The 25,735-nt window shown below is 35.9% G+C and overlaps 1 protein-coding gene across 1 annotated transcript in view; it reads right to left on the bottom strand.

Moving 5' to 3' along the window:
* Positions 1–25,735, bottom strand: part of PRMT3 (protein arginine methyltransferase 3) — a 153,162-nt gene that overhangs the window by 31,213 nt on the left and 96,214 nt on the right. Inside the window, exons 12-13 of the mRNA XM_069091287.1 lie at positions 20,906–21,093; positions 18,121–18,207 (exon numbers count right to left, since the gene is read on the bottom strand). Coding sequence (XP_068947388.1) covers positions 18,121–18,207; positions 20,906–21,093 — 275 coding nt within the window. The remainder of the gene's footprint in view (positions 1–18,120; positions 18,208–20,905; positions 21,094–25,735) is intronic.

Raw genomic sequence — 25,735 nt, 5'->3', positions numbered from 1 at the left:
GGTTTGAGTCCTGGGGATTAGTGAATCCAGATTGATAGTCCAGGGTTCAACTCAATTCAATAAACAATTTGTTAATTACCACCTAGATTCTAGGCACTGTGGGAGGCGATACCCCGAACAAAAGAGGAAGCCATACAAAGTAAACACAAAGTAACTGGGAGAGGCACTAACAATTGGAGGTATCATGAAAGTCATAGGCACAGGAAGTACTTGAACTCATGCAGGCATGAGAAGGTAGAGTACTAGACCCAGAGTCAGGAAGGCATGAGTCCAACAAATTTTGTCTCAGACAGTAATTATATGAGCCTGAACAAGTCACTTCATCTCTGCCTCAATTTCCTCATCTGTAAAATGGGGTTAATAATAATAGCACTTGCTTTGAAAACCGTCACATGCCATATAAATGCTAGCTACGACTGCTACAACAGCTACTCCTACTTAGCTGAACTTTGAATGGAGTTAGGTAAGGATTCTAAGACACAAAAGTGAGATGGGAGTGCCTTCCAGGCATGAGGGCTGCACAGCCTGAGCAAAGGCTGAGAGACAGGAGGTGGAATGTCACAGTCGAGGAACAGCAAGTAGGACAGTTTGGCTCGAACCCAAATAAGGTCTACCTAAACAGCCTGGAAAGTTAAAATGGCATTGGCTTTAAATGCCAACCCAAAGAATTTTAATTTTGTCAGAGATAACTGGGAGCCACTGAACCTTTCTGAGTAGGGATCACAGAGCTAGAGCTAGAAGGGGTTTTATAGGTCACTGAGTCCAATTCCCTTATTATACAGATGAAGAAACTAAGGCACAGAAAGGTTATGTGCCTGGTCAAGGGTTACAAGCTCACAAATTTCTGAGGCTGGACTCAAAGTTAGGTCCTTCCTCCAGTCCTTTCCCCACTCTATCAGCTCAAGGACCAGAGGAGTGATGCGGTCAGACCTGTGCTTATGGAGTTGTGTGGAAGACAGACAGGATAAAGAGACCTGAGGCAGGAAGGCCGATGAGGAGGCGACTGAAATAGTTAAGGTGAAAGATGATAAGGACCCGAGTTAGGATGGAGGCCAAGGGAGTGAAGAGAACAAGACACATACAAGAGATGTTGTGGAACTGGAGATGACAAACTTGGCAAATGACTATACGTGGGGGATGAGGAAGAATGAAGGACCAAGGATAATTTCAAGGCTGTAAACCTGCATGAATAGCAGGATGGAAATTCCCTCAACAGAAACTGGGCAGGTAGAAAGAGGGGTGCAATTCTGGGATACCCAGACAGGACTACAGCATGGAAGACAACTGCACATAAGTGGACTAGAGGGCTCTCTGTAGAAATGTAGTATGTGTGTTGGGGGGAGGGAGAGAAGGAGTGAGAGACAGAGAATATATCCAGGACAGAACCTCAAGCAAAACCATACAAAAGCCATGGGTCATGGATGATGATCCATCAAAGGAGAATGTGAGGAATGATCAGATAGGCAGGAAAGAGCTGAGCCATGAACACTCACAAGAAGGGAAGGGATGATCAACATTATCAAGTACTATAGAAAGATGAAGGAAAAGAACTGAGAGAAAACCACTGGATTTTAGAAATTGTGAGAACATTTGTTAGCTTGGGTGGAAAAGCACAGAGGAATCAGTTGCCTGAGTCTACTGTAAGAATAACGAGCATTATCACAGGGTGAACTGAAGGTACAGAAGGGTCAAGTGAAGATTTTTGCTTTGGTTTTTAAAGGATGAAGGTGATCTTTAGGAAACAGGAAAATAACATAACGGCTCACATTTACATAGCATTTACTCTGTGCCAGGCATCGTCCTACTGCTTTACAATATTATCTCATCTGGTCCTCACAAGGATCCGGAGAAGCAGGCGCTAGTTTTATCCCCATTTCCGTGACAAGAAACATGGGCCACAAAAGTTAAGCGACTTGTGCAGAGTCACACAGCTAGTAAGTGTTGGAGGTTGCATTTGAACTCAGGTCTTCTAGACTCCAAGCCTGATACTCTATCCACTAAGTCAACCAGATGTATTCATCCATGCTGAAAACCCTAGAAAACATGATCCAGAAGGGCCACTATAAGAAGGATAGATCTAAAACAAAGAACTGGTATTATTTGTACCAGGGAAACAAAAAAGTAGCTTTCCCAATAAATATAGCATTAAAGCAAGAATACCCCCTTCTCATAATTATTTGATAGAGTTCTAGACATGTTAATGACAACGATAAAACAAAATAAATCAAAGAAAACACTAGCAAAGAGGAGACAAATTATCTCTTTTTGCTGCTTGACAAGATGACTTACTTAGAAAACTTCAGAGAATCAGCAAATAAACTATGTGAAACAATAGCTTGAATAAAATAACATGATACAAAATAAACCCATAAACATCAACAGCATTTTTACAGAGTAATAATAAAATGCAAGAGTAAGTTTTTCAAAAAGGAAAACATCATTAAAAATGAATTTTACAAAATACGTAAAATATCTTGGATTTAGTCTACCAAAGTATACTCATGACTCATATATATATAAAATCACTCTTCAAAGAAATAAAGAATTGCAAATAACTACAGGGACTAATCAGTCCTCATGGATGGGTCATGTCAAAAAAACAAAAATGACAATACTAACTTTAATATACAAACTTAAGAATATAAAAACAAACCATCAAGGAGATACTTCTTAGAACTGGTCAAATAATATTTATTTGAAGGGGAAAAGGTCTATAATTTCAAAGGACATAAGGGAGAAGAATAAATAAAGTGGGAATCATATTGGAGAGGAAAAAAATAGCATAGAGAATATGGATAAGTAGCAGGGTGAGGAAACCCTAGAAGCAGTGTGGAGACCTTAGCCCCAGCAAGATAAGGGGAAAGCTCATTAATCAGTGCTAGGTGGGCCAGGGGTGTCATCCAAGTTTCTCATGGGAAGGAGATGAAGATTATGGTCAGATAGCAGGAGGTATAGTAAACTCTCAGCTAGAATATGATAAGAAGGCCAGGTATATCACCACAATCAATTTACATACCCATTATATACTCCAAAATACACATAAATGCAAAGATGGATGATTTCATATATTTTACTGCTTAAGGACAGATATTTTTGTTAATCAAAAATTCCCTTCCCTAAGGATACAACTAAGAGAATGGCAAGAAAAAAACTGGAAAACAATAAAAGTATAATCCCTGAAGATTCAATTACAAAAGATTAAAAAGTCAGAGGAGCAAAGGCATCATAATGCTTATATGGTTATAATACAAGGAATCTTAAATTCATTTGAAAACATTTAAGTCAGGAAAACCTGCAAAAAACAACAAAGTCCTAGTTACAGATAATGTTGAAATTGTCCAGATGTAAAATGAAAGGAAAATTGCCAAGGAGAATCCCTTACACTGATCAAATGAGTATAATTTATAACATTAAGATACTGAAAAGATTCATGGATGATAGGTTTTAAATAGGAAAGGTTTCATATATGAAAAGAACACATAAGAACCAGGATACTTCTCAAGAAACAAAGATCACTTTAAAATAAGATACTTCACTGCTTCCATCTCTAAAATTGTCATTTTTTTTAAACTTCAAAGCATAAAAGAATAAAACTGCAAAACAGAAAAGATACAAGGGCAAAGAATGACAAACATTAATACTATGCTTTTGGGTAACTGCAGAGTATGTGGCTTCTAAACAATGAAAGGAAAACTAGAATATGAAATAAAAATATAAAATAATCTTTTTGATTGTTTATCTTTTATATCAAGTTTTGAAGTTGGTCACATGACCTTTTATCCTCTATAGATATGTCTATATTATTAATTAAAAAGTAATTATTCCTGATTAGGTAATGTTGTTAGTATAGTCTCATTGAAAAAAAAAATGCTCAATTTGGAGTCAGAGAACCTGCATTCAAAACCTACTATTTAGCAGCTACTTAGAATCCTAAGAGTAAAATCTTGAGTAAGCCATTCTCTAATACTTACTACCCTATTCAAAGAGTGACCTAGGCAAGTCATTCTCTGGGTTGTAGTTTACTAATCTACAAAACGAAGAGGTTTGATTAGATAATTCCTGAAATCTCTTCCAGTTCTAAATCTGATCTATGATATAAAATTAATTTATGTTTCCTCGTCACCCTCAACAGTATGTCATGCAAAGGGAGGAAGCAAACCTAGTATTAAAAATTATTGGCAATAAAAATCCATAAATTAGCTTGACAGCATGCAGATAACTGAGAATTGCTTATATTACCATCATTTGACATGTTAACACAGTACTAATTACTTGGAGGTAGCTAGAAGGCATAATGAATAAAGCAAGGGACTCAGAATTAGGAGCATTCAAGTTCAAATCCTGTCTCTGACACAAACTGGCTTTCCGACCCTGGGCAAGTGACTTAATTGCTCTGTGCCCCAGTTTCATCATCTATAAAATGAGGGGGCTGCACGTGACCATGAAGGTCTCTTCCAGCTCCAAGTCTGTGATCCTATGACAAGGGGGGCACTGAACCTCTGAACCCAAATAACAATTAAAACTCTAGTAGGAAGGAGACCTCTAAGAGGATACTTCCTCTCCACAGGATAAGTGACTTCTGGTGACCCAAGAACTTTAAAAAGTATTAATAAACCAATTTAAATCTGACTAGTTCTTAGGTAATTTGAATACCAAATATGTAAAAACAAACCAAACATATACCTGGTGATGTAGGGGTAAAAGAGCTCTCTTCCCATCCTTCAAACTATAAACACACCACTTATTTCCTCCATTTCAATTTCACCATCTCATTGTTATTTCTTTGACAGGCTATCTACTGGTCCCCTGAGGACTAATCTCAATGAACTTTACTCTCACATTCTCTCTAAGAGTCATTCAAACATTAGACTAAAGAATGAACACTAGGAGATTGAAAATGATGACTAGTAGACTATGGTTATAAATTACTGAAGCTATAATCTGACAAATGCAGTTCTGAAAATATGAGATTAGGTTAGCAGAAGCCCTAACAAGAGAATAATTTTGCCCTTTTTTCTCCATAAATATATTGTCAAGGGCAAACGGAACTGCTGGGAAAAAATTAAATGCATTAAAATCTAGTATCTGCAGCAGCTGGGTTAATCTGTAGAGGCAAAGTCATAATGAAAATGAATGAACTTTCAGTGTACAGTGCAGTACAGCATGCCATAGCTGTCAGCAAAATTTCAGTCATGTAGCAATTTGCAGTGAAAGAAGGAGAAAGTCTAACTGCAATCATATGACTGATCTAAAAACTGAACTTGAATGTTTAAGAAGAGAATAGAGTTGACAGTGAAACAAATCACCCAGGGGCAATGCTTCTTCACTGCCTACCTGGTACCACATTTAGATCTTGAAAACAATCTTCACCAAAGAGCTTACAGTTGGCATTATAGCTGTAGGTCTGCAGATCTGGGAGGGAGCTCCCAACAAGGATGAAATCATAGGGTCTGACAAAAAAATAATCTTCAATATACCTTTAAGTAAGAACAGTTTCAAAATGAGGCATTCAAATTTGTAATATATATTTCAAAAATACAACTAGAAAAAGTACCAAGATTTGGGATGCAAATAAGGGTTAGACTTCATAATCTTAAATTGTACAATAAACATTTTTTCATCTAAAATTTTACCTATTTACAAGGTAAAATGAATTATTAAAAATCTACCGTAAAATACAATTTCCTTATTTATTAGCTATTCCTATCACATATGCCTATGCATATAAAGGTAAAAGCATGTAGATCATTTATAGAATTTTGTTTTTAAAATAAAGATTTGAATTCAAAAATTATTTGCTTCAATAAACACACTGGTACAATGAATATTGCTTATATAACAGGAATCACTACAAACATATTTAGCTGTATTGCAACTAACAAAGTAAGATCAGACTAGTCCTTATGAGAACCAGTGAAGACAACCATACTAATTCAGTAAGAAAGAAGGAAATTAAAAATTATCATCATCGCTATCACCTGCAGGGAGCAATTTATCATTTCTGTTCCTCACTGGTATCATGTTCCAACAGCATGCAGCTACAGCAGATACAATTAGGCAGCTGGCCACAGAAGTAGGAGGATAATGTGCTTTTGATGGAGTTTATCCAAGCATGGAGATAGAGTGCTTGTAATCCATGCAGCAAAGTCACTATAGTGTAACAAAAAGACAACTGCTATTTTGTGATGGAATATTTCTTTAAAAAACCTTAATATAAGATCAAATATGATTATCCACTGAGGCACTTAAAAGAAGAAGAAAAAAGTTTACACATTAATTACATAAAATAATCATATTATTATATTAAAACAATGTAATTGAACATTTTTAGAAAGAAACTTCATAAATAATTATATGTTGAATGCTGTTATTGGTAATTGGCATTTAAATTAAAAAGCAATAATCAAAGGCATTAAGATTATAAAGGATTATTTTCTCCAAATATTAATTAAATTCTAAAGTTCTGGATGCTATTCTTTCTTCTTTTAATTTCCTATTTTATCCCAGGAGAAAATTTGTATCCTTTGCTTCTTTTGTAATTCCTTTTGGGAGTAATAAACAGTAGGTGCCAAATACTTCCCAAGGGATATTGTCATTACTGATTAGGGCTCAGCAACAGACCAAGCAGCAAAACGTATTGGAAAGAGATTGAATACTTTAATTCTGTATTAAATCTAATTATATGATTATCAGAGTATAACTAGAAAGCTTCTCTAAGTTAGCCCATCTTCCTCTCTTACAATTTCCAAAGAAATTTTCAGAAATAAAGAGGTGCCTCTCTGACCTAACTGATACTTGGCACAACCTTATTCCAATCATCTCCTCTATCTTACTTCCCACTGACTACAGGAGGCAGCGATCTATCTATAGATATATAGGCACGGGAAAGGTCATCCTGAGGACTTATGTGTCTTAAGGCTATCACATGACCCCTCCTTTTTTTTTGGGGGGGGGGGGCGGGAAGTAGACGTATTCTGACCCTTCCAGATTGGCAACAGTGACAAAATTATTCTCTAATTCATTTCAAAGTCAGAGGCATGCAGCAAGGCTCCAACAACAAATTGGTGAGTAAATGTCAATTTTTATAATATGAAATACATCTTGTCTATTCTTTTTTTCCTTTCCATCTTTTCTACCCTCCTCAGTACTACTAGACCAGTAACCAGTAACCTTCTTGCCCCTCACATACAGACTATAGTGCCTTGAACTTAAGAGTCAAGATCTGAATTCAAATCATGTCACACCAACAGTGTGACACTGGGCAAGTCAATTAATCTCTCCCAGCTACAGTTTCCTCATCTGTAAAACAGGAATAAAAACAAAATCCCTCATCAGACTATTGTGAGGATCAAATGATATAACACTCTTTGTACATCCTAAAGCATAATAAATATGATATGAAGGAAGGAAACAAGCATTTATTAAAGGTCTACTGTGTGCCAGGCACTGTGCTAATCACTTTATAATTATTATCTCATTTGACCTTCACAACAATTCTGAGAGGTAGGTGCTATTATTATCCCTATTTTTCAGTCGAGGAAATGGAAGCAGACACGGGGTAAAATGAATTGTCCAAGGTTAAACAGCTAATAAGTGTCTGAGACCATCATTTCTCAAATATATAGAGAGCTGAGTCAAATTTATAAGAATATATGTCATTCCCCAATTAAGAAATGGTCAAAGGATATAGGATATGAACAACATGCAGTTTTCAGACAAAGAAATCAAAGTCATCTCTAATCATATGAACAAATGCTCTACATCACTATTGATAGAGAAATGCAAATTGAAACAATTCTAAGGTACCCCTCACACCTATCAAATGGGCCCATATGACAGAAAAGGAAAATGACAAATGCTGGATAGGAGTGGGAAAACTGACACACTAACTGCATTGTTGGTGGAGCTGTGAGCTGATCCAACCATTCTGAAGAATACTTTGGAATTATGTCCAAAAGGCTATAAAACTATACATACATGCTCTTTTATCCAGTAACGGCACTACTAGATCTGTATCTCAAAACAGATTTTTAAAAAAGGATTTATATGTTCAAAAATATTTATAATAGCTTTTTGTGGTAGCAAAGAATTGGAAATTAAGGGAATGTCCATCATTTGGGGAATGGTTTAACAAGTTGTGGTGTATGATTGTGATGGAATGCTACTGTGCTGTAAGAAAATGAGCAGGATACTTTCAGAAAGACTTACACGAACTGATGCAAAGTGAAGTGAGCAGAACCAGGAAAACATTAAATACAGAAATAGCAGTATTGTAGAATGATCAACTGTGAAAGACTTGGCTATTCTCAGCAATACAATGATCTGAGACAATTCAGAAATACTCATGGATGGAAAATACTATCTGCCTCCAGAAAAAGTACTGCTAGAGTCTGAATGAAAGATCAAAGCATATTTTTTTTTACCTTTCTTTTTGTTGTACTTTTTGTCTGTGTTTTCTTTCACAATATGGAAATAAGTTTTGCATGACTGCACATGTACACCCTTTATCAAATTGCTTGCCTTCTCAATCACAGGGGAGGACTGAAGAAGAGGAGGAGAATTTGGGAATCAAAATTAAAAAAAATTTTTTTTTACATGCCATTGAAAAATAAAAACACTTTAGAAAAAAAAAGTGTCTGAGGCCAGATTTGACTTCAGACTCAAGACTCTATTCACTGCACCACCTCGCTTTCCACAGCTATTACTATTGTTGTAGTCCTTATCTAGAATCTCCTCTTTGACAGCAGGAATGAATAGAGGAATTTTGTAAATATTTATTAAGCACCAGTGAATAGTCACTGCCTTCAAGGAGTTTACCTTCTAATGGGAGAGACAACAAAGACAGACACATACAGACACAGATACACACACACACAGTACGGCAGGACAACTTTAGAGGGAAGGTACTAACAGGCTGGGGGCCCATAAAAGGCCTCCCACAGAAGTAGAACTAAGCTGAAGTCTGAAGAAAAACAGGAATTCTAAAGGTAGGCTAAAACAAAGGACTTTACATTTAATCCTGGAGTTAACAGGGAGACACTACAGTTCACTGAATAGGGAAAAGAATATGGTCAAGATACATACTTTAGAAAAATCACTTTGCCAAGTTGGTACAGGATGGACTGGAGTAGGGAGAGACTTGAAGTATGGAGTATGGAATCAGAAGGCTATTGATGAAGGCCTTTAGGGGTGTGTGTGTGTGTGTGTGTGTGTGTGTGTGTGTGTGTGTGTGTGTGTAGAAACAACAAGATATAGCCAATGATTACTTATGTGAGATAAAAGGGAGGTTGTAAAAAGTGAGGAAGGATGAGGGAGCCCTACCCAGAAATAGGAAAAGTCTGGAACCCGGATGGGTTTGGAAGGGAAAGACACTGCCACACACTCCCTAATTATTTTATGTTGTCTTTATCCTTATGCTCACTATGAGCACTGCAAGAGGAAAAGACCAAGGCATCCAAGGAACAGTGTCTTCTGAAAAAAAAAAACAACATACCAACTGCCAGCTCTCTCATTTACTGGTCCTAAGGAAAGTTGTGAACTTTCCCTTTAGCTTCAACTTTCTTTTGCCTTCTGGTTTCATTTATCACAAAAATAGCAATTTCCTTCAGTTAGTTCTCCATAGTATGCCAATCTGTTGATCTCTGGACAAAGATTTCACATTTATAGTACCTACAATTAACTAAATATTTAAAAGCTGTGATTCTTAGCACCTTTTTTCCCCCCTTTCTACCTCCATATTTTCAGGTTATCACATAAAGAAGGTCGTGGTCCTTTCTCTGTTTCTGTGTTTCACAGACTGTGTGAGTTCACTGCACAGTGGCAAGTCTATTGGTCATGGATTCTTTCTGCACTTAGCAGGATTGGCCCTCAGATAACAGATATAAACCATCATTAAATTGTACTCAAACGGTACATCTGGCCATTGCCCTTTAAAAACTAGGTTCATGGGGCGGCCAGGTGGCTCAGCAAGTAAGAGCACCGGCTCCAGTGTCAGGATGACCTGGAGATCGAATCTGGGCTCTGACACTTAGCACCACACCCAGAAATAACTGGCCGTGTAACCTTGAGCAAGTTACTTAACCCCGATTGCTCATAAAAAAAAAAACAAAAACAAAAAAAAACCTAGGTTCACCTTCATGCCACAATGAGGTAGGAAGAGTATGACTTACTGGAAGGGGGATTTCTGGCTACACTTAAAAAGTAAATTCTAATGTGAGGTCCTTCAGGAAATCCCTTACTCTTTCAGAGTTTCATGACTTTCTTCCACAGAAATAGGCAGAACTGTGCTATATGCTTTTGTAATGTAGCTGTTCTGTACCTGGGTACCTCAAAGCTAAATGACTAGCTTAGAATGACACAGCCATTACTGGGGGAGGCCAGACTTAAGTCCATGACAGAGGTGATGAAGGGGGCTGCGAGGTGGCACCAAAGTATACAGAGTGCTGGGCCTGGAAACAGGAAGACTCATCTTCCTGAGCTCAAATCTGGCCTCATACACCTGTTAGCTGTGTGACTCTCGACAAGTCACTTAAGCCTGTTTGCCTCAGTTTCCTCATCTATAAAATGAGCTAGAGAAGGAAATGTCAAACCAAGAAAACCCCAAATGGGATCACAAAGAGACAGATACAACTGAAAAACAATAAAACTTAAGTCCAGACCCTTCTGATTCCAACATCAACCAAAGCTCTAGTCACTTCACTTTGCTAGCTCTTAATTTAAGAAGAACCTCCCAAGTCAAAAGGAGGTCAGAAAAGTCTGAATAAATCAGGTATTGATAACTCTAAACATATTACAAGATGGATCAGATATGACTGAAAATGTTATGTTCTTATTACTAGACAAATAGAAGTCTCACTTTGCCACTGGCAACTGTCACTCTCTCCCCCCAATACATTTGTAATGAGAGAGAGAGAGAATGAACTTTCCTTCGCATATCAAGATAATGGCACTAATTATTTGTTATGCATTGTATAATTAGAAATCCTAGTGGAAAAAGACAGAAAATCCCACTAAAGAAGTCTATTAAAACATTCAAATTAAATTAAAAAAATACTTACCAGATGCCCTACTAAAATCTATGATGCAAGTTTAGGACAAATTTTACTTTTTTCTAAGTAGCACAGATGTGCTTTGCTAACTAGTTTCTTTAGCTTATTAGCTTTGCAAGGTCAAAATTAGGTCAACGTGTACCAAAATTACTTAGAACTGATTTAATACTCAGTAATGAGTTTGGAAATGGTAGGTTTAGACTGTCAGAAGAAATCTCTAAAGTTCTGAAAGAGGGTTTACATACAAAAATCACAAAGAAATGTACTAATCTTGCCATTTTCTTAAACCAATGGAAAAATGTAAAGCTTGATTAAAAAACAAAATGAAAACAAAGGCCGGGCCTGAGCAACAGATCACTAAAGTTTCAAATGGGAATAGTTTAGCTTTGTTTAAAGAAAAATGTAATCTATCTTCATAACTACCTGTTTAACCAACATAACCTAAAAAAATAAATAAGTAAAATGTTTATAGATTTGTTCTAGTTCCATCAAAAAGAATAAAGAGGTGTCTAGGTGGCGCAGTGAATAGAGCACTGGCCCTGGAGTCAGGAGGACCCGAGTTCAAATCCAGCCTCTGACACAACACAAAAGCTAGCCGTGTGACCTTGGGCACAAGTCACTTAACCCCAATTGCCCTCAAAAAACAAAAGAACAATAAAAACCAAAATATTTCTTTATTTTTTTTTTAACCCATTGCCTGACTTTCATTATAACTTTTTGATTTCCGTTGGGACTAAGGTTTATTGGTCTGGATATTTTCTCTGTGCACTGTGTATGTTTCATTGTTAAAATATGTAGAGAAAGAAAGACGGATTCATCTGTTCAATAACCATTTATCAAGAACTATATGCATAGCACTGTGACCACCTGAAAATTTCAGGATTTAGGTCAAAATTTTTGTCTACAATTCCAAAATCTGACTTCCTTCCCTACTTCTCCAATGAAACCTTTCTCTCGTAAGTCAATAAAATCTCCTACCTGCCAAAGCCAATGGCCTTTTCTCAGTCCTCATCTTCCTTGACTTCTTAGTACCTTCTCTTTTCTTGCATCCCGTGAAATGGAAATGGAATCTCTACCGACTAAATCATAGCCAAACTCCTTAGTCTGACACTCAGGGTCCCTCTACAATCAGTCTCTATTCTACTTTTCAAGCTTTATTTCCCACCACTCCACCTATTTACATGTCTTATGATTAAGGAAAAATGGTTTACTTACTATTCCCTAAAACACATTTTAGCATGCCTTTGCTCAAACAATGATCTACTGTGACAATGTTTTCACTTTTCTGTCATTTGAAATCCTGTTCACTTTATGAGGCTTAGCTCTACCTTAAGACTCCCTTATCTACTTTCAGCCAAAAGGATCCTTTTCTACCTCTCAGTTTTTACAGCACTTTTTCTGTACCCCACACATATATTTATCACACTCTATTTTTATCATATGTGTGTGTGTCTTACTCCTTTCTTATCCTAATTAGACTACAATGTCCTAGAGGGCAGGGGTTGTGTTTTATTCGCTTTTTTAATACCTCCTAAACTTCTTTTCCATGCCATTACTTCTAAGTGCTCACTAAAATGTTTGTTGAATGAATTTTATTCCACTTGATTGATATTTATCAAATTAGTATCACTCAATGAACAAACCTTTGTTTCCAGTAGTTTTTAAGTCACTTCACTAACTTAATCATTAACATATTTCAGATTATCCCTTGGGAAATCTGGATGCTCTGGCTCCTTTTTAGAATTCTTCCTCTGATCATCTTTGTTTTTATTCATGAAGCTGCCACTAAGACATTGTATACTGTTATTGTCATTTCTGTCCATGTATTATCATCATTAGTTCTCTACATGGATCCAGAGATTTCTCTTAAAAGGGACAATAATTTTCAAATGCCAACATTTCAGTTTTATGTAGATGGGTCACCCAAAACAACATCATTATGGTGCAAGAGGTTTAGATGAAAAGAACAAGAAAGTCATTTTAATTTTAAGTCCAAGAATTATCTCTATTTTAGTAATATTTAGCTGAAAAAAAAATGCTTAGAAAAGCATTTCTGACCACTGTGGAGTTTTGGAGTGAGTAGAGATCTGGGTTCAAGTCATGCACTACAGGCACCATGATAACAAAAAATATGCCAATACAGCATCTAATAAAAAAAATTTAGTTCAAGCTAAGTGACTCATTTATTCAACAAGCACTTTTATGAGCTTTACTAGGTACACTGCATTGTACTAGGGATGGATGGAGAAAGGAGAGTATGGAGGAGGTGACTGTTGGGGTAGAAAAGTATCTGTTATCAGTGAGTTTGTAAAAATAACTAGAAAGTCAATTTAATCGCTAAATATCACTCTGGGCATCACTCCTGTAGTAGCTACAATCTACTCCCTTTCTCATTTTGATTCCTTGGTGAATGAATCAATTCACTTCTACTGTTTTTTCTACTCTTGAGTCCATTGACGTTATCACTGAGATCTTACTCAAGCCTTGGATTGAGTCATCCATTGTCTTTACTGGACTAAATATCATGGAGCTGTGTTGATTGGGTCCACTACAAATTTATGTTATTAATCTCAACTGTACTCTCAGTGCAACAAGGCAGTCCTTTCAAGCCTCCCTAATTGACTCATTGGCCCTTTCAACCACAGCACTTTTCTGAACCCTCCCTTCTCACTCCTGAAGTGCCCAAAGCTGGCCACCCTCCCCCAACCCCCTCTGACCTAAGAACATGGTTTCTTGTTAAACAGGAAAAACATGAGGCAGTTCCAGGTACGTTCTCCTCTTCTCCCCATCTCATCTCCCATCCCAAAGATGCCTTTCCCCTAGTATCTCCTCCTTTGCCCTTTTACATATGAAGTGCTGGCCTTTCTCTTTGCCAAGGTAAATCCTTCTCCCTGCAGATGTGACTCCAACCCACCCAGCACTTGATCATCCCCAATTTTTCACTCATCTTAAATTCCTGTCTACCGGCAACACTTCCTTTTGGCCTATAAACATACCCACGTCGACCCCATTCTTAAAAAACTCTCACTTGATCTATACATTTCTGATAACTATCATCCTCTAATTCTTCTCCCTTTTATGACTAAATTCCTGGAGAAAGCTATCTCCAATCATGGCATCTTCCTCAAGCCTCTCCCCATTCCAGTCCACCTTCTACTCAGCAGTCAAACTGATCTTCCTAAAGTTCAGGTGTGACTATATCATTGACACCTCCCCTCCCCAGCTCCAGTGGCTCTCTTTTACCTCTAGGATTAAATAGAAAATCCTCTATCTGGATTTTAAAATGTTTCATAACCCGGATCCTTCAGAACCCGGATTCCAGTTTTGTTATGCTTTACTTCCCTCTATGTATTATATGAAACGGGCTTTCCTGCTGTTCCTCACACAACAAACTCTACCTGTGACTTTTTATGTCCCATGACTGGGATATTTTCTTCCTTCTTTGTACCTCCTGGCTTCATTCAAGTCTCAGCTAAAACCCCACTTTCTGCAAGAAGTTAAGGAAATCCAGTGCCTTTTCTGTGAGAGTACCTCCAGTCAATCCTGATCTAGCTTGTTTGCACACAGTTAGCATGTTTTCTCCTTCATTGCAGTGTGATCTCCTGAAGGGCAGGGATGGCTTTTGTCTTTCTCTGCAGCCCCAGAGCTTAGCACAGAGCCAAGCACATAGTAAGCTCTTAAAAATGCTTGCTGGTTGTGCAGATGCAGAATAAAGCAATATTATACAGTTGTATTAATTAGTATTAAAATTTTAAAACTTATGAATAAGTATTACATTAAGCATTTATAGGTTTAAAGTATTCTCTTTCCAACAAATCAAAAATTATAGATAAAATAAAGGATTTGATTGTTCATTACTTGGATAAGATAGGCCTATATGATGAATGAACTTTCAGGTACTAACTAGAAGTCTAAACTCTATCATAAAATTTAAAGTAATTTTATTCAAACTGTTGATAAGTGTAAATGATAAAAAAATTCTCAAATGTTACATATTTTTTACTGTCATTGGTAAGAAAATTTGTTAGGACAGTATCCTCTAATAAGAACAAAAATATACAATAAAGATGTTATCCCCCCAAAATAAAGTACAAATAAATTTCTATAACACAAAATATTAAATAAATAAAAGTGAATTATCTTACCCTCTCTTTAATTCTAGGCAAAAAAACTTTTTCTCCTATTAAAAGATTCTTAATCTTGAGAAAGCCAACTAAACTAATATCAGTCTAGCACATACACACCACTGGAATTAAAACATGAAATGCTCTTAGCATTTTGGTGCTAAAAAAAAAAAAACTAATTTACTCTTTAATTTTTTTTAATTAGGCCACAAATTTAGAATCTCATTTGGCAAGAAATAGCTATGCATACATTAAAAAGGGGCTTAAGCGCTCAGAGAATTTGGATATTTTATACCTTGTAGCTATTCATGAAATTTCCAAGCATAACAAAAGAATTTAATTTTTCTTTAAGATATTTAGACAAATCACATGCTCATATGCATTATGGACTATTTTTACTACTTTGTGAAAATGAAGAATACCTTTTCCATGATCAGATACTAGGTTGGAGAGATAATTAAAAAAAAGATGTCTGAGAGTATTTATTTCTAATATGCTTTGGGCATATGCCTGAGATTCTCTCAAAACTCTCCCTTTCTTCAATGCTCCCTCAATTTCTCTGATTACATTAAAGAGACAGCCTCAATCAGGTACTCAATGCCTTTAACATCTCTTTAATGCCCCATAGCTTCAGATTCTTTCCAACAAAGTACAGCTGCTAATCTCTCTTTTAATAAGGAAGGCCTGTTTCAGGTTTTGTAAACAGGAGCAGCCTGGGAAAATATGTCTGTGAATATGTGTGTCAGGCCTGCAGTGACAAACATGAGAAGAAGAGATAGGTTGTTGAACCAATAATGTGTGGGCAAGGCTCTCCTAGAATATTCAAAATCTAGACTCTTTAAATGCTTTTATTCCATAGATGTTTCTGAAGATTCTCTTAATAATGTAAAAGTTTTTGCATATCAATGAACAAACTTAGATTGTACAATTAAAAGACATCTTTTATCCATTTAATTTTTTTCTACGTACTTTTCCTCTGCAGGCCACTTATATAGCACCACTTAACATGACAATGACCAATAAAAATATACTTCTAATGTGAAATAAAATTTGAAACAAAAACTTAAAAGTGGCATATTAAACAAGTGAAATAGTATAATATTATTTCTGCTTTCTCTTTGCAAGGAAAAATAATTCTCATTTTCTCTTGATACTTTTTATTGTACATGATCAAATGGAGAAAACAAATTGCCTATTGGAAATTGATTCTACTTCAACACCAGAACTTCCTCTTAAAATTCAGCTAATTGACAGAAACGACTTCATTTATGCTCCTCTGTTCTGGTAATTACTCTAAGAGAAACAGACACAAAATAAGTGATTTTGTAAATGCAAATATAAGAGATATTTTAGCTCACAACACAAAGAAACCAACTGTATTATTACATATTAGAGAACAAGTACAAGAGTTTACCATACATATTAACATACACACAAGCAGATACAAAATTCCAGCAGAATTAAATAAACATCATGTGTTTAAAACTGAAATTAAAAGAAGAAGGCTTTTTGTCTTTAATCTGGACGCCTGTGAATTTGTATGTGTTGTATTTTAATTCATGCAAAGGGCACAGATATTATAGAAAAATACTGACGACTCAGCATTCATTTTTACTAGGAGAAATGCTGTTATTTTTCACAAATTCTCAATCAATCCTGTGCTCTTTCAACCCCTCTGAAGTAGTCTAGGAGTTCCAGAATTCAGCCTGCAACTTCTGATAGCTAAAATACTTCAATGATAAATACCAAACAGTATAAAATCTCGGGGAATGGGTGGGAGAGGAAGAATCAGATTCAGATTTTAAAACTTTTCTTTTGACTAATCAAGTACATAAAACCCGTTGGACAGTTTCCAAAATTATAGAACTAGCCTTGACTAAAAGCAACCAAATCAAACAACTTCTTGACAAAATATTTACTGAGGGTTTGGCTAGGTGGCACAGTGAATAGAGCACCAGCCCTGAAGTCAGGAGGACCTGGGTTCAAATCCGGCCTCAGACACCTAACACTTACTAGCTGTGTGACCTTGGGCAAGTCACTTAACCTCAATTGCCCTGCCTTCCCCCCTCCAAAAAAAATATATATTTACTGAAATGATAAGTAAGCAATGAAATCCTGGTCCTCCAGAACTACTTAAATGCCCTATGCTAAATATACATATATCAAAATAAAAGAATTAATTCAAATCATTCAAAAACATCCCTCTGAATCAACATTAACTTTTATGTGCATACCTTATACTATATACAATCATGTGTTCCCCTAAAGTTATGAATCAGATCTTGATAAACACTTTAAATTTAGCAGAGGTAACTCAGAACTCAAAGAAAACGCTCTGCCTACAGAACTCAGCAATGAATCTACTTGTACTGCAAATATTCACCCATAAGCACATCAGTTAAACTCAGGTGATCACATATCACAGTGGAAGCAGGGCACAGTGCAACACTCTGAGTTACCTAATAAAGGTGAAGACTTCTATAAAGGAAAAGAAAACCACATATAGGAATATGTTGGAATATACATGGTACCTATCTGGGATAAATCAAAATCACTTAAAGAATAATTCTTTAGGCTTCAGAAGACAAATAATAAGAAATCCTAATGTATGCTCTTTTAAACCACTTGAAAAAGGGACTGGATGCTAACAACACTGCCTTTTATGACAAAAGAACAATGGTAATGAAGTGGGGGAGAAGGGAGTGGAACATACAAAGGGAAAACAACTACATAAAACATGGTCATTTTTTACATTGAACTAAACTAACTTTTCTGAGGTTTACCAGTCTGTTAGAACAGATCTGTTTCACAGCCTGGTAGAGGCAAATGTGGACTGTCGAAGGCAATTGTTTTCTTCATTTATCACAACCCTATAATTAATGTACTATCCCGCCCAACGATCAACCACAATGCTGGTGAAACAATGAGGGAAGAATTAGATGGCTTACCGTACACATGGACAGTTTTGTGATTTTCAGGGTGAAATCTGAAGAAAACTCGAGATCAGGGACACATGCAGTATGACAATCTATATGCTACCCAGAAAAAAAAAAAGAAGCTTTGTAAAAAATGCTATCATGCGCCATATGAAAAGCAGGATTTCTTATATTATGTAAAAAGGACTATTATAAACTATGAATGTCAACTGGAAATATGTTTGCAATTATAATCAATTTCTAAATAAATGGGCTAATAATGAAAAGCAGTTCATTTCTGGAATTCATTTCTGTACTTGCATTTGAACATGGTTTTGCTATTATAGGAATTTATAACAAAGCAAACTAAATATGGCACTATAAAACCCAACTCTAGAAAAACTGGCAAATTGCCTAGTTTTTCCTTTCTGTCCCATTACATGACTCTTCCTACTCCCCATTTCACAGTGGCCCAAGTGCTGTTTTGTGTTTATTTGTTTATAACACTTCCTCAAAAAAGGAAAGAGGTGGGGTGGCTAGATGGCACAGTGAGCAGAACACTGGCCCTGGAGTGAGGAGGACGCGAGTTCAAATCTGGGCTCATACACTTAACATGTACTAGCTGTGTGACCTTGGGCAAGTCACTTAACCCCAACTGCCCTGCCCTCCCCCCTCCAAAAACCAAAAAATTAAAAGAAAAAAGAATACAGGGAAGAGGAGGTTTATGATTTCAGTTCAGGAAGAATTCCAAAGTAATTTGAGCCTTGGTTAAGATGCAGCAAGGTAACTTTAAAAGATACACTTCACCAAATCACACCATGTATGTTAATTCTTATAGCTTATACTTAAGAACAACAATCTGTATGCTCAGGGAAGCGTGGTTGTTTGCCATGAATCAATCTTTAGTTGCCCTTTATTTTTTTGACTGACATAAGTCAGTATATTTTGGTATCACTGATAACTTCTGCTGAGTAGATCAGAACTCAGCAAATATCATGCATATAAATACCGCAAATGTTCCTAGTTGAAATTTTGTACCTCGGATATGTAAAAACCTCCACTAAAACCTGACAGCTCATTGCATAATGGAGGTGATACTGAATTATCAAAGGTCAGGGACAAAAGAGTTTAAGTTTTAAAAGGTCCTACAAATCTCAAAAGACTTTTTAGTATGGGTTCAGTGACAACTGGACAGCACATCTGGCAGGAAAAGACTGGCCTACCCACATGTAGAGAGGTTCACTGCCATCCTGATCACAAATGATGGACTTTTTTGGCCACTGGAACTCTCCAAGGTTAAGCTCCTAAGTCTGAGAAGAACTACAATTTGTGCTAGGGAGGAAAGTATCTATGCTGACAGAATCACAGATCCTTTAAGTATTTACAGACTGAAAATATTTAAAAGGCATTTTAAGTTTTCATCCCAATTCAAAATCAACATCTTAATATATTCTGCAAACACGATATACATAAGCTTAAAATTCAAAAATTTTTTGGTAAATAAGGTTTCTCTTAATTTTTTTCCCTAGGAGGTGAAATCTGTTAGAAATTTAGAAGGAGTCAAATGAAAAATTTTATCTGTATTTATGGAATTACTAAAGAATTGAGTTAAGTGTAACCTTAAGTATAAGAAGGCTTGTGTCCTAATCGGTCACCTTCAATTCTTGTGATCTCAAAATTCTCTTCTATCATTTATTCCTTGCAGTTCTTGGCATTAAGCAAAGGGATCACTAGAGAGCGAAATTAGCTTCCTCTTTCCCTTTTCAGCCTTGGGGCTGAACTGACTACCTCTATGCCACTCCTCCCCAGGGAGAAAGAGGCAAAGATAAATCTTTGAATACATAAGAAGGTATCTACAAAGTAGTGCATCAAACTATTCTATAATCATCAGATCGGCTACAATTTTGCTTTGAGCTTTTTGTTAAAAAGCTTAATTTCTGTTACACAGTGTTGAGTAAACAACATATGGTGAACACCTACCTACTTTGTACACATCAATGTAATAAGTGGTTTAGGGTTGGGGTGTGGACACAAGAAACATAGGATATAATTTTGGCCCTAATTTTCTCAAACAAGTGTTATTTGATTAACCTAAAGGGAGGAGGAAGAGAAGAAAGATTTAGGGTACGGTCACTTAAAGTGAGGTGAATTTCCACTTTGCAGTTACAACACTATCTTGTAACACATCGCTACTGAATATAGTTTTGACTCATACAGAAGTCAGCATGGCAAAGGGGACAATCATAAGGTACAGAAAGATATAACTGCAAAATCAGAACACTGTTATAGAGCTTAAATTGTGAATAAATTCCTTGTCGTTACTTGATCAAAGAAAAGCTGAGGAAGGCAGACTGAGAATACTAATGAATAAGGGAAATATAGGATTATGTGGGAGTTATGATATGGCAGGACACTCTACAGCTAAATTATCATTTAGACCAGAGGGTGGAAGCAGAAGAATTATAGAAGAAACAAAAGGAAACTTTTTGCCTTACCTGACCCAAGATAAAGAGCCAGAAAGTAGAGAAAGATAAATAAAGCAATACATGCAGAATCTGACCCTGAAGGAGTATGAAACTGAGGAGTTTGAATGTTATAGACTATGAAGTGATCAAGAAGGCATGACACAGTCAAACCAGCATGTAAGGATTATAAACTTAAGGGCAGTATTTTGAATAGACAGTGGGAAATAGTTCAGTGGTTTGGTGACCCTAGAAAAAAAGAGTGAATTAAATGCAAACACTAGATGAAAACAAACAAAAATACCAGAGTTATTATTGTAAATAAATAAATATAGTATACACATTTGGCATAGTACCTTAATTTCACAGGGTTCTGAAATGATCGTCTTTGGGTCCAAAACTTCCACAACAGCTTCTGGAATAACTGCTTTCTTCATGCATGACATGTTGAACCCATACACATCATCCCAAAAAGCAATCCTATCTGCATGTTTGTTTGGATCTCCCACTGCCACTAGGCTGATTGTGCAAATGTCTGGGTAAACTATAAGAAAAGAACATACACCATGTTAGTAATTTAGCATTACTCCCATTTAAGAAGGGACAGTGTTTTTCTAATATTAAACAAATGTAAAATGTGAATCGGTAAGCCCTGCCTTGAATGATAAAAATGATCAGAATGTCACAGATGGAAGGACCCTAGAGATGATACAATCCAATGCCCTCACTTTTCAGATGAGGAAACTGAGGTTCAGGGGAGTTAAGTGACTTGCCTAAAGTCACATAGCTAGCAAGAAAGGTCTTCAAATTGTTTCACAGTTTTGTAGTGCTCAGAAAAAGCCCTCAACTAAGCTCTATGTTAGCTTTTTTAGAACACAGCCATTCTTCTGAAAGTAGATGATACAATATTAGTTATAAGAGGATCAGGTAACTGGAATCATTAAAATAAAGTCAGAGGGAAGCTTTGTAGGTGCTACTTATTAATTATTCAAGTTAACTATATAAATTTCTTAAAACGGAGGGTAATAATTTGGGGAAAATATACTAATTTTTAAAAGTAATGAAAATGAATAGTTTTACACCAGTAGTACATTTGCCTTCAAGCTGTTTGTTTGCTGTTAAAGGAGTAAGACTAACTATGAGATTCCATTACAATGTTCAAAATATTAGAAGGTAAGGATTTAAAGGAGATTTTATTGTAAATAATTTTTTCTGCACAAGGAAGTTTAACTTAAGTTTCCTCTTTTCTCCCAACTAGATAAAAACAAAGTTTGACTTTCCTTAATGATTTGACAGAGAAGCTTATTAGAACATCACAATGTAAAAGAGAAATTGAAATACAATAATTTCCTCTCACATAAAGAAATAAAAACAAAGAGAAACATAATCATGGGCATTAAAAGCAAATTTCTTTTGGAGGGTGGAGTGTCAGATTTCTGAGGTCAGTCTCAGGACAGGAAAGCATTCCACTCCAGCAAGATCCTCAGCAACTGTGATATTGCTAAGTACTTTCTGAACTTTCTCCATCAGGAAGGTATATATTGACTGTATTGTACCAGTAACTTTGATGCCTTGAATTTTAGCCTCTTTTTGTGAATCACAAGTACCTTACTCTCAGTGAAAGTTCAAAGTAATTTTGTCTAAAGAAATTCTTTAATAATAACTGTGTGGGTCACACACACCACCTTCCCTAAATGCTACAAGAGTTAAAAAGGTTTTGCAAGGATGACAGTAGGAGTAGAATGAGTCACACATACATGCTCGTCAAATATTTAAAAGAAAGAATCCCTTTCACTTATATTTGTATAGGTCCACTATTTCCATGATGATTAATGAAATATCATATTGTTCGATAACAAAGTATTTTTGGAGATGTTTTAAACCAGCTTAATGGTATCTTATATATATATATATATCCTAGAAGTCAACTACTTAAATTAGAAATAATACTTGTAACCGATGAAGGTAAATTCTAAAGTTCAATTAGAGGATAAATACTATATGCCAATATTTAATGTTCATCTGTAACCCACTGACAGAAAACAAATGAACAAGTCGTACATGTAGACAAATTAAAATATATACACACACACAATTGGTTTAAATCTTAAGTGTCCTAATAAAATCTGAAGTCAAGTTCCTTCAAAATGTTTAGAAAATTCTTCAATTTTGTAATTTCATGAAGAAATTTGGAGCTTTTACAAATACTACTGAGTTTTACATTATTGTACATTAGACTTACTACTAAGAAAATGATTTATTTTCTCATAAAAAATTCTTTTTTTGTTTTTACTAGTTAATTCTATAAAAGAAATTTAATTTATAAAATGAATATCACATTTTCACGAACAGATCACATGTGATGTGATTTTACCTTTTCTAATATACTTTACATTATTATATCTTGAAATGAAAAAGATTTTGAAATTAATTCCTAAGTACTGATCAGACTTCCTCTATTTTCAGCTGTGTCAGCTGGTAAAAAAAATTTTTTTTAAGCCATTTGCCACTTTTTACCTTCTGATTCTAACACATTTGTCATTTGATTTTGGTCTGATAGAAGCTATAATTGAATAATTATTCCTTCTCACAGGTGAAATTAACAAAGTGCTGATTGGACAAAGCACACTGTTAGCAGCCCATTTACAAATTCATGGCTTTGACATCTGTGTCCTTCTCGACTCACTGCCCAGAATTCATTTGTCACCAGAACATCTCACGTGGTGAATAGATTAAGATGGGAAATCCTTTATTCCTCAGAGATGGCTCACAAACTTTGGAATATTAAAGGAAATGGTTATAATATTGCAAGCATGTAGAAATAATTTCAAATGAATGCCAGCATCACCTGGTCATAGAAAAGCAACTAGAGAGTGCAAGGGATAAGAAAAAGGGAAGACAGATGAGTATTATCTGTAGTTACAGAAGTCAAACTAAACTGTTTTCATTAGTTATGATCCTAAAAACATGGAAAAACAGAAGTCCATCATTGAATCTCATTAAAAAGAAAAATGGTGATGGAAATAATATTCAAATATATACAGTGTATACAGGCATACCTCAGATATACTGTGGGTTTAGCTCTAGAACACTGCAATAAAGTGAGTGTCTTAATAAAGCAAGTCACAAGTTTTTTGGTTTCCCATTATATTTTAAAAACTTAGTTTTACACTATACTGTAGTCAATTAAGTGTGTGACAGCAATGTGCCTAAAAAAAAACCCCATATATCCTTTAATTAAAAAATACTTTATTGCTTAAAATTGCTAACTATCATTTGAGCCTTTTGCTGATGGACAGTCTAGCATCAATACTGATGGCTGTTGACTCTGATCAGGGTGGTGGCTGCTGAAGGCACAGGGTGGCTGTGGCAGTTTCTTGGAGAGACAATGACACAAGGGATGGCCCAGTCAGCAGGGCAGTCAGAACACACAGGATTAATTTAGTAACAGTTAATAACAAAAACAGGATTACTTTGTCAATTAAATTTGTCATCTTATATGGGCATGGTTCTTGATGCCCCAAAATAGTAACATTGAAGATCACATCCCAGATCACCATAAAAGATGCAATAATAAAAAGTTTGAAATATTGCAAGAATTACCAAAACGTGGGGGCAGCCCGGCCCCAGAGTCGGGAAACCTGGGATCAAATCCGGGCTCAGATACTTAGCACCACAACCAGAAATAACTGGCCTTGTAACCTTGAGCAAATTACTTAAAAAAAAAAAATTACCAAAATGTGACAAAGAGACACTCATGATATAAGCACATGCCATTACAAAAATGGTGTTGATAGACTTGCTCAATGTAGGGTTGCCAGCAACCTTCAATCTGTTTTAAAAAAAACAAAACCCCAGCAGTATCAGCAAAGCATGACATACGCCCACATATGTATTTGTATACATGTATATGTATGTGAAATAGCAGGGAATAAAAGGAATTATAAATTCATACATGACTACATTTCATGACATTTCATAACAAATGAAGATAAAAACTATTACATAATAACAAAGTCAAAATAGGAGTTTCCAAATTACAAATAGTTTGACAATTAAAAATTATATACTTCTGGGGGCAGCTAGGTGTTGCAGTGAATAGAGCACCAACCCTGGAGAGAGGAGGACTTGAGTTCAAATCCAGCCTCAGCCACTTAGTCATGTGACCTTGAGCAAGTCACTTAACCCCAACTACCCTGCCTTCCCCCTCTAAAAAGAAAAAAAAAGAAACCTTTAAATTTATTATTAAATAGTTTATAGAATATATATTTTACACAGAATAAACAAAGAATCGGTTATTTCATCAGAACGTAGAAGTCCTTGTGCTGGAACATCATCTATTAACAAAGATGGCATCCTCTTTATGACCAAGTAAATAAATTCCAGCGAGCTGACTTAACCACTAAGTGGTAAAGCAGCTTGTTTAGAGTCTGCAGTGACATCTGAAACCACTACTGCCTGGCTCCAAACCCAGTATACTATCCACTCCCTATTCCCCATCGTACTTTTATTACATAGAAACAATGTTATACATGGTGGTTAAATTCTATATTTGAGATTACTTGGAGGAAAGTGGATTTAACTATAGGCTGGAGATGAGGATAAGAATTTTTTTAAACATTTGATTTTAAAACTTTTGAATTCCAGATTCTTTCCCTTCCTCCATTGTCACTCACCCTTACTGGGAAAATAAAAAATTCAATGTAGGTTGTACATGTGAGGCTATGCAAAACATTTCAATAGTGGATATACTGTGAAAGACTGACTATATTTCCCTCCATCCTATCCCGCCCCCCACTTAATCTATTCTCTGCTTTGACCCTATCTCTTTTCAAAAGTGGGTGCTTCCAACTTCCCTCCCCCCTCTCATTCCCTTTGCCCCTACTCTCCTGTAGGGTGAGATACCCTATTTTGTGTGTATGTCATTCACTTGCTAAGCTACACTCAATGAGAATAAGGTTGATTCAATGGAGGTGAAGAACAGGAAGGCAAAATGAAAGTTTTCCCTTGCCTCTTCTATATGAGATAATTTACCCCATTCTGTCTCTCCCCATCTCCTCTCATTATATTACTCTCTCACCTCTCAATTTCACCCTTTTAGTATCATCCCTTCATATTCAATTGGTCCTGTGCTCTCTGTCTATGTATACCTGTACACATACATATGGATATATACATATATATAT

This window comes from Petaurus breviceps, unplaced genomic scaffold, assembly GCF_028583685.1.
Source record: "Petaurus breviceps papuanus isolate PSGF00001 unplaced genomic scaffold, PetGlider_PUasm1.0 188, whole genome shotgun sequence".
Taxonomy (NCBI): Eukaryota; Metazoa; Chordata; class Mammalia; order Diprotodontia; family Petauridae; genus Petaurus; species Petaurus breviceps.
This window is presented reverse-complemented; position numbering and strand designations above follow the sequence as displayed.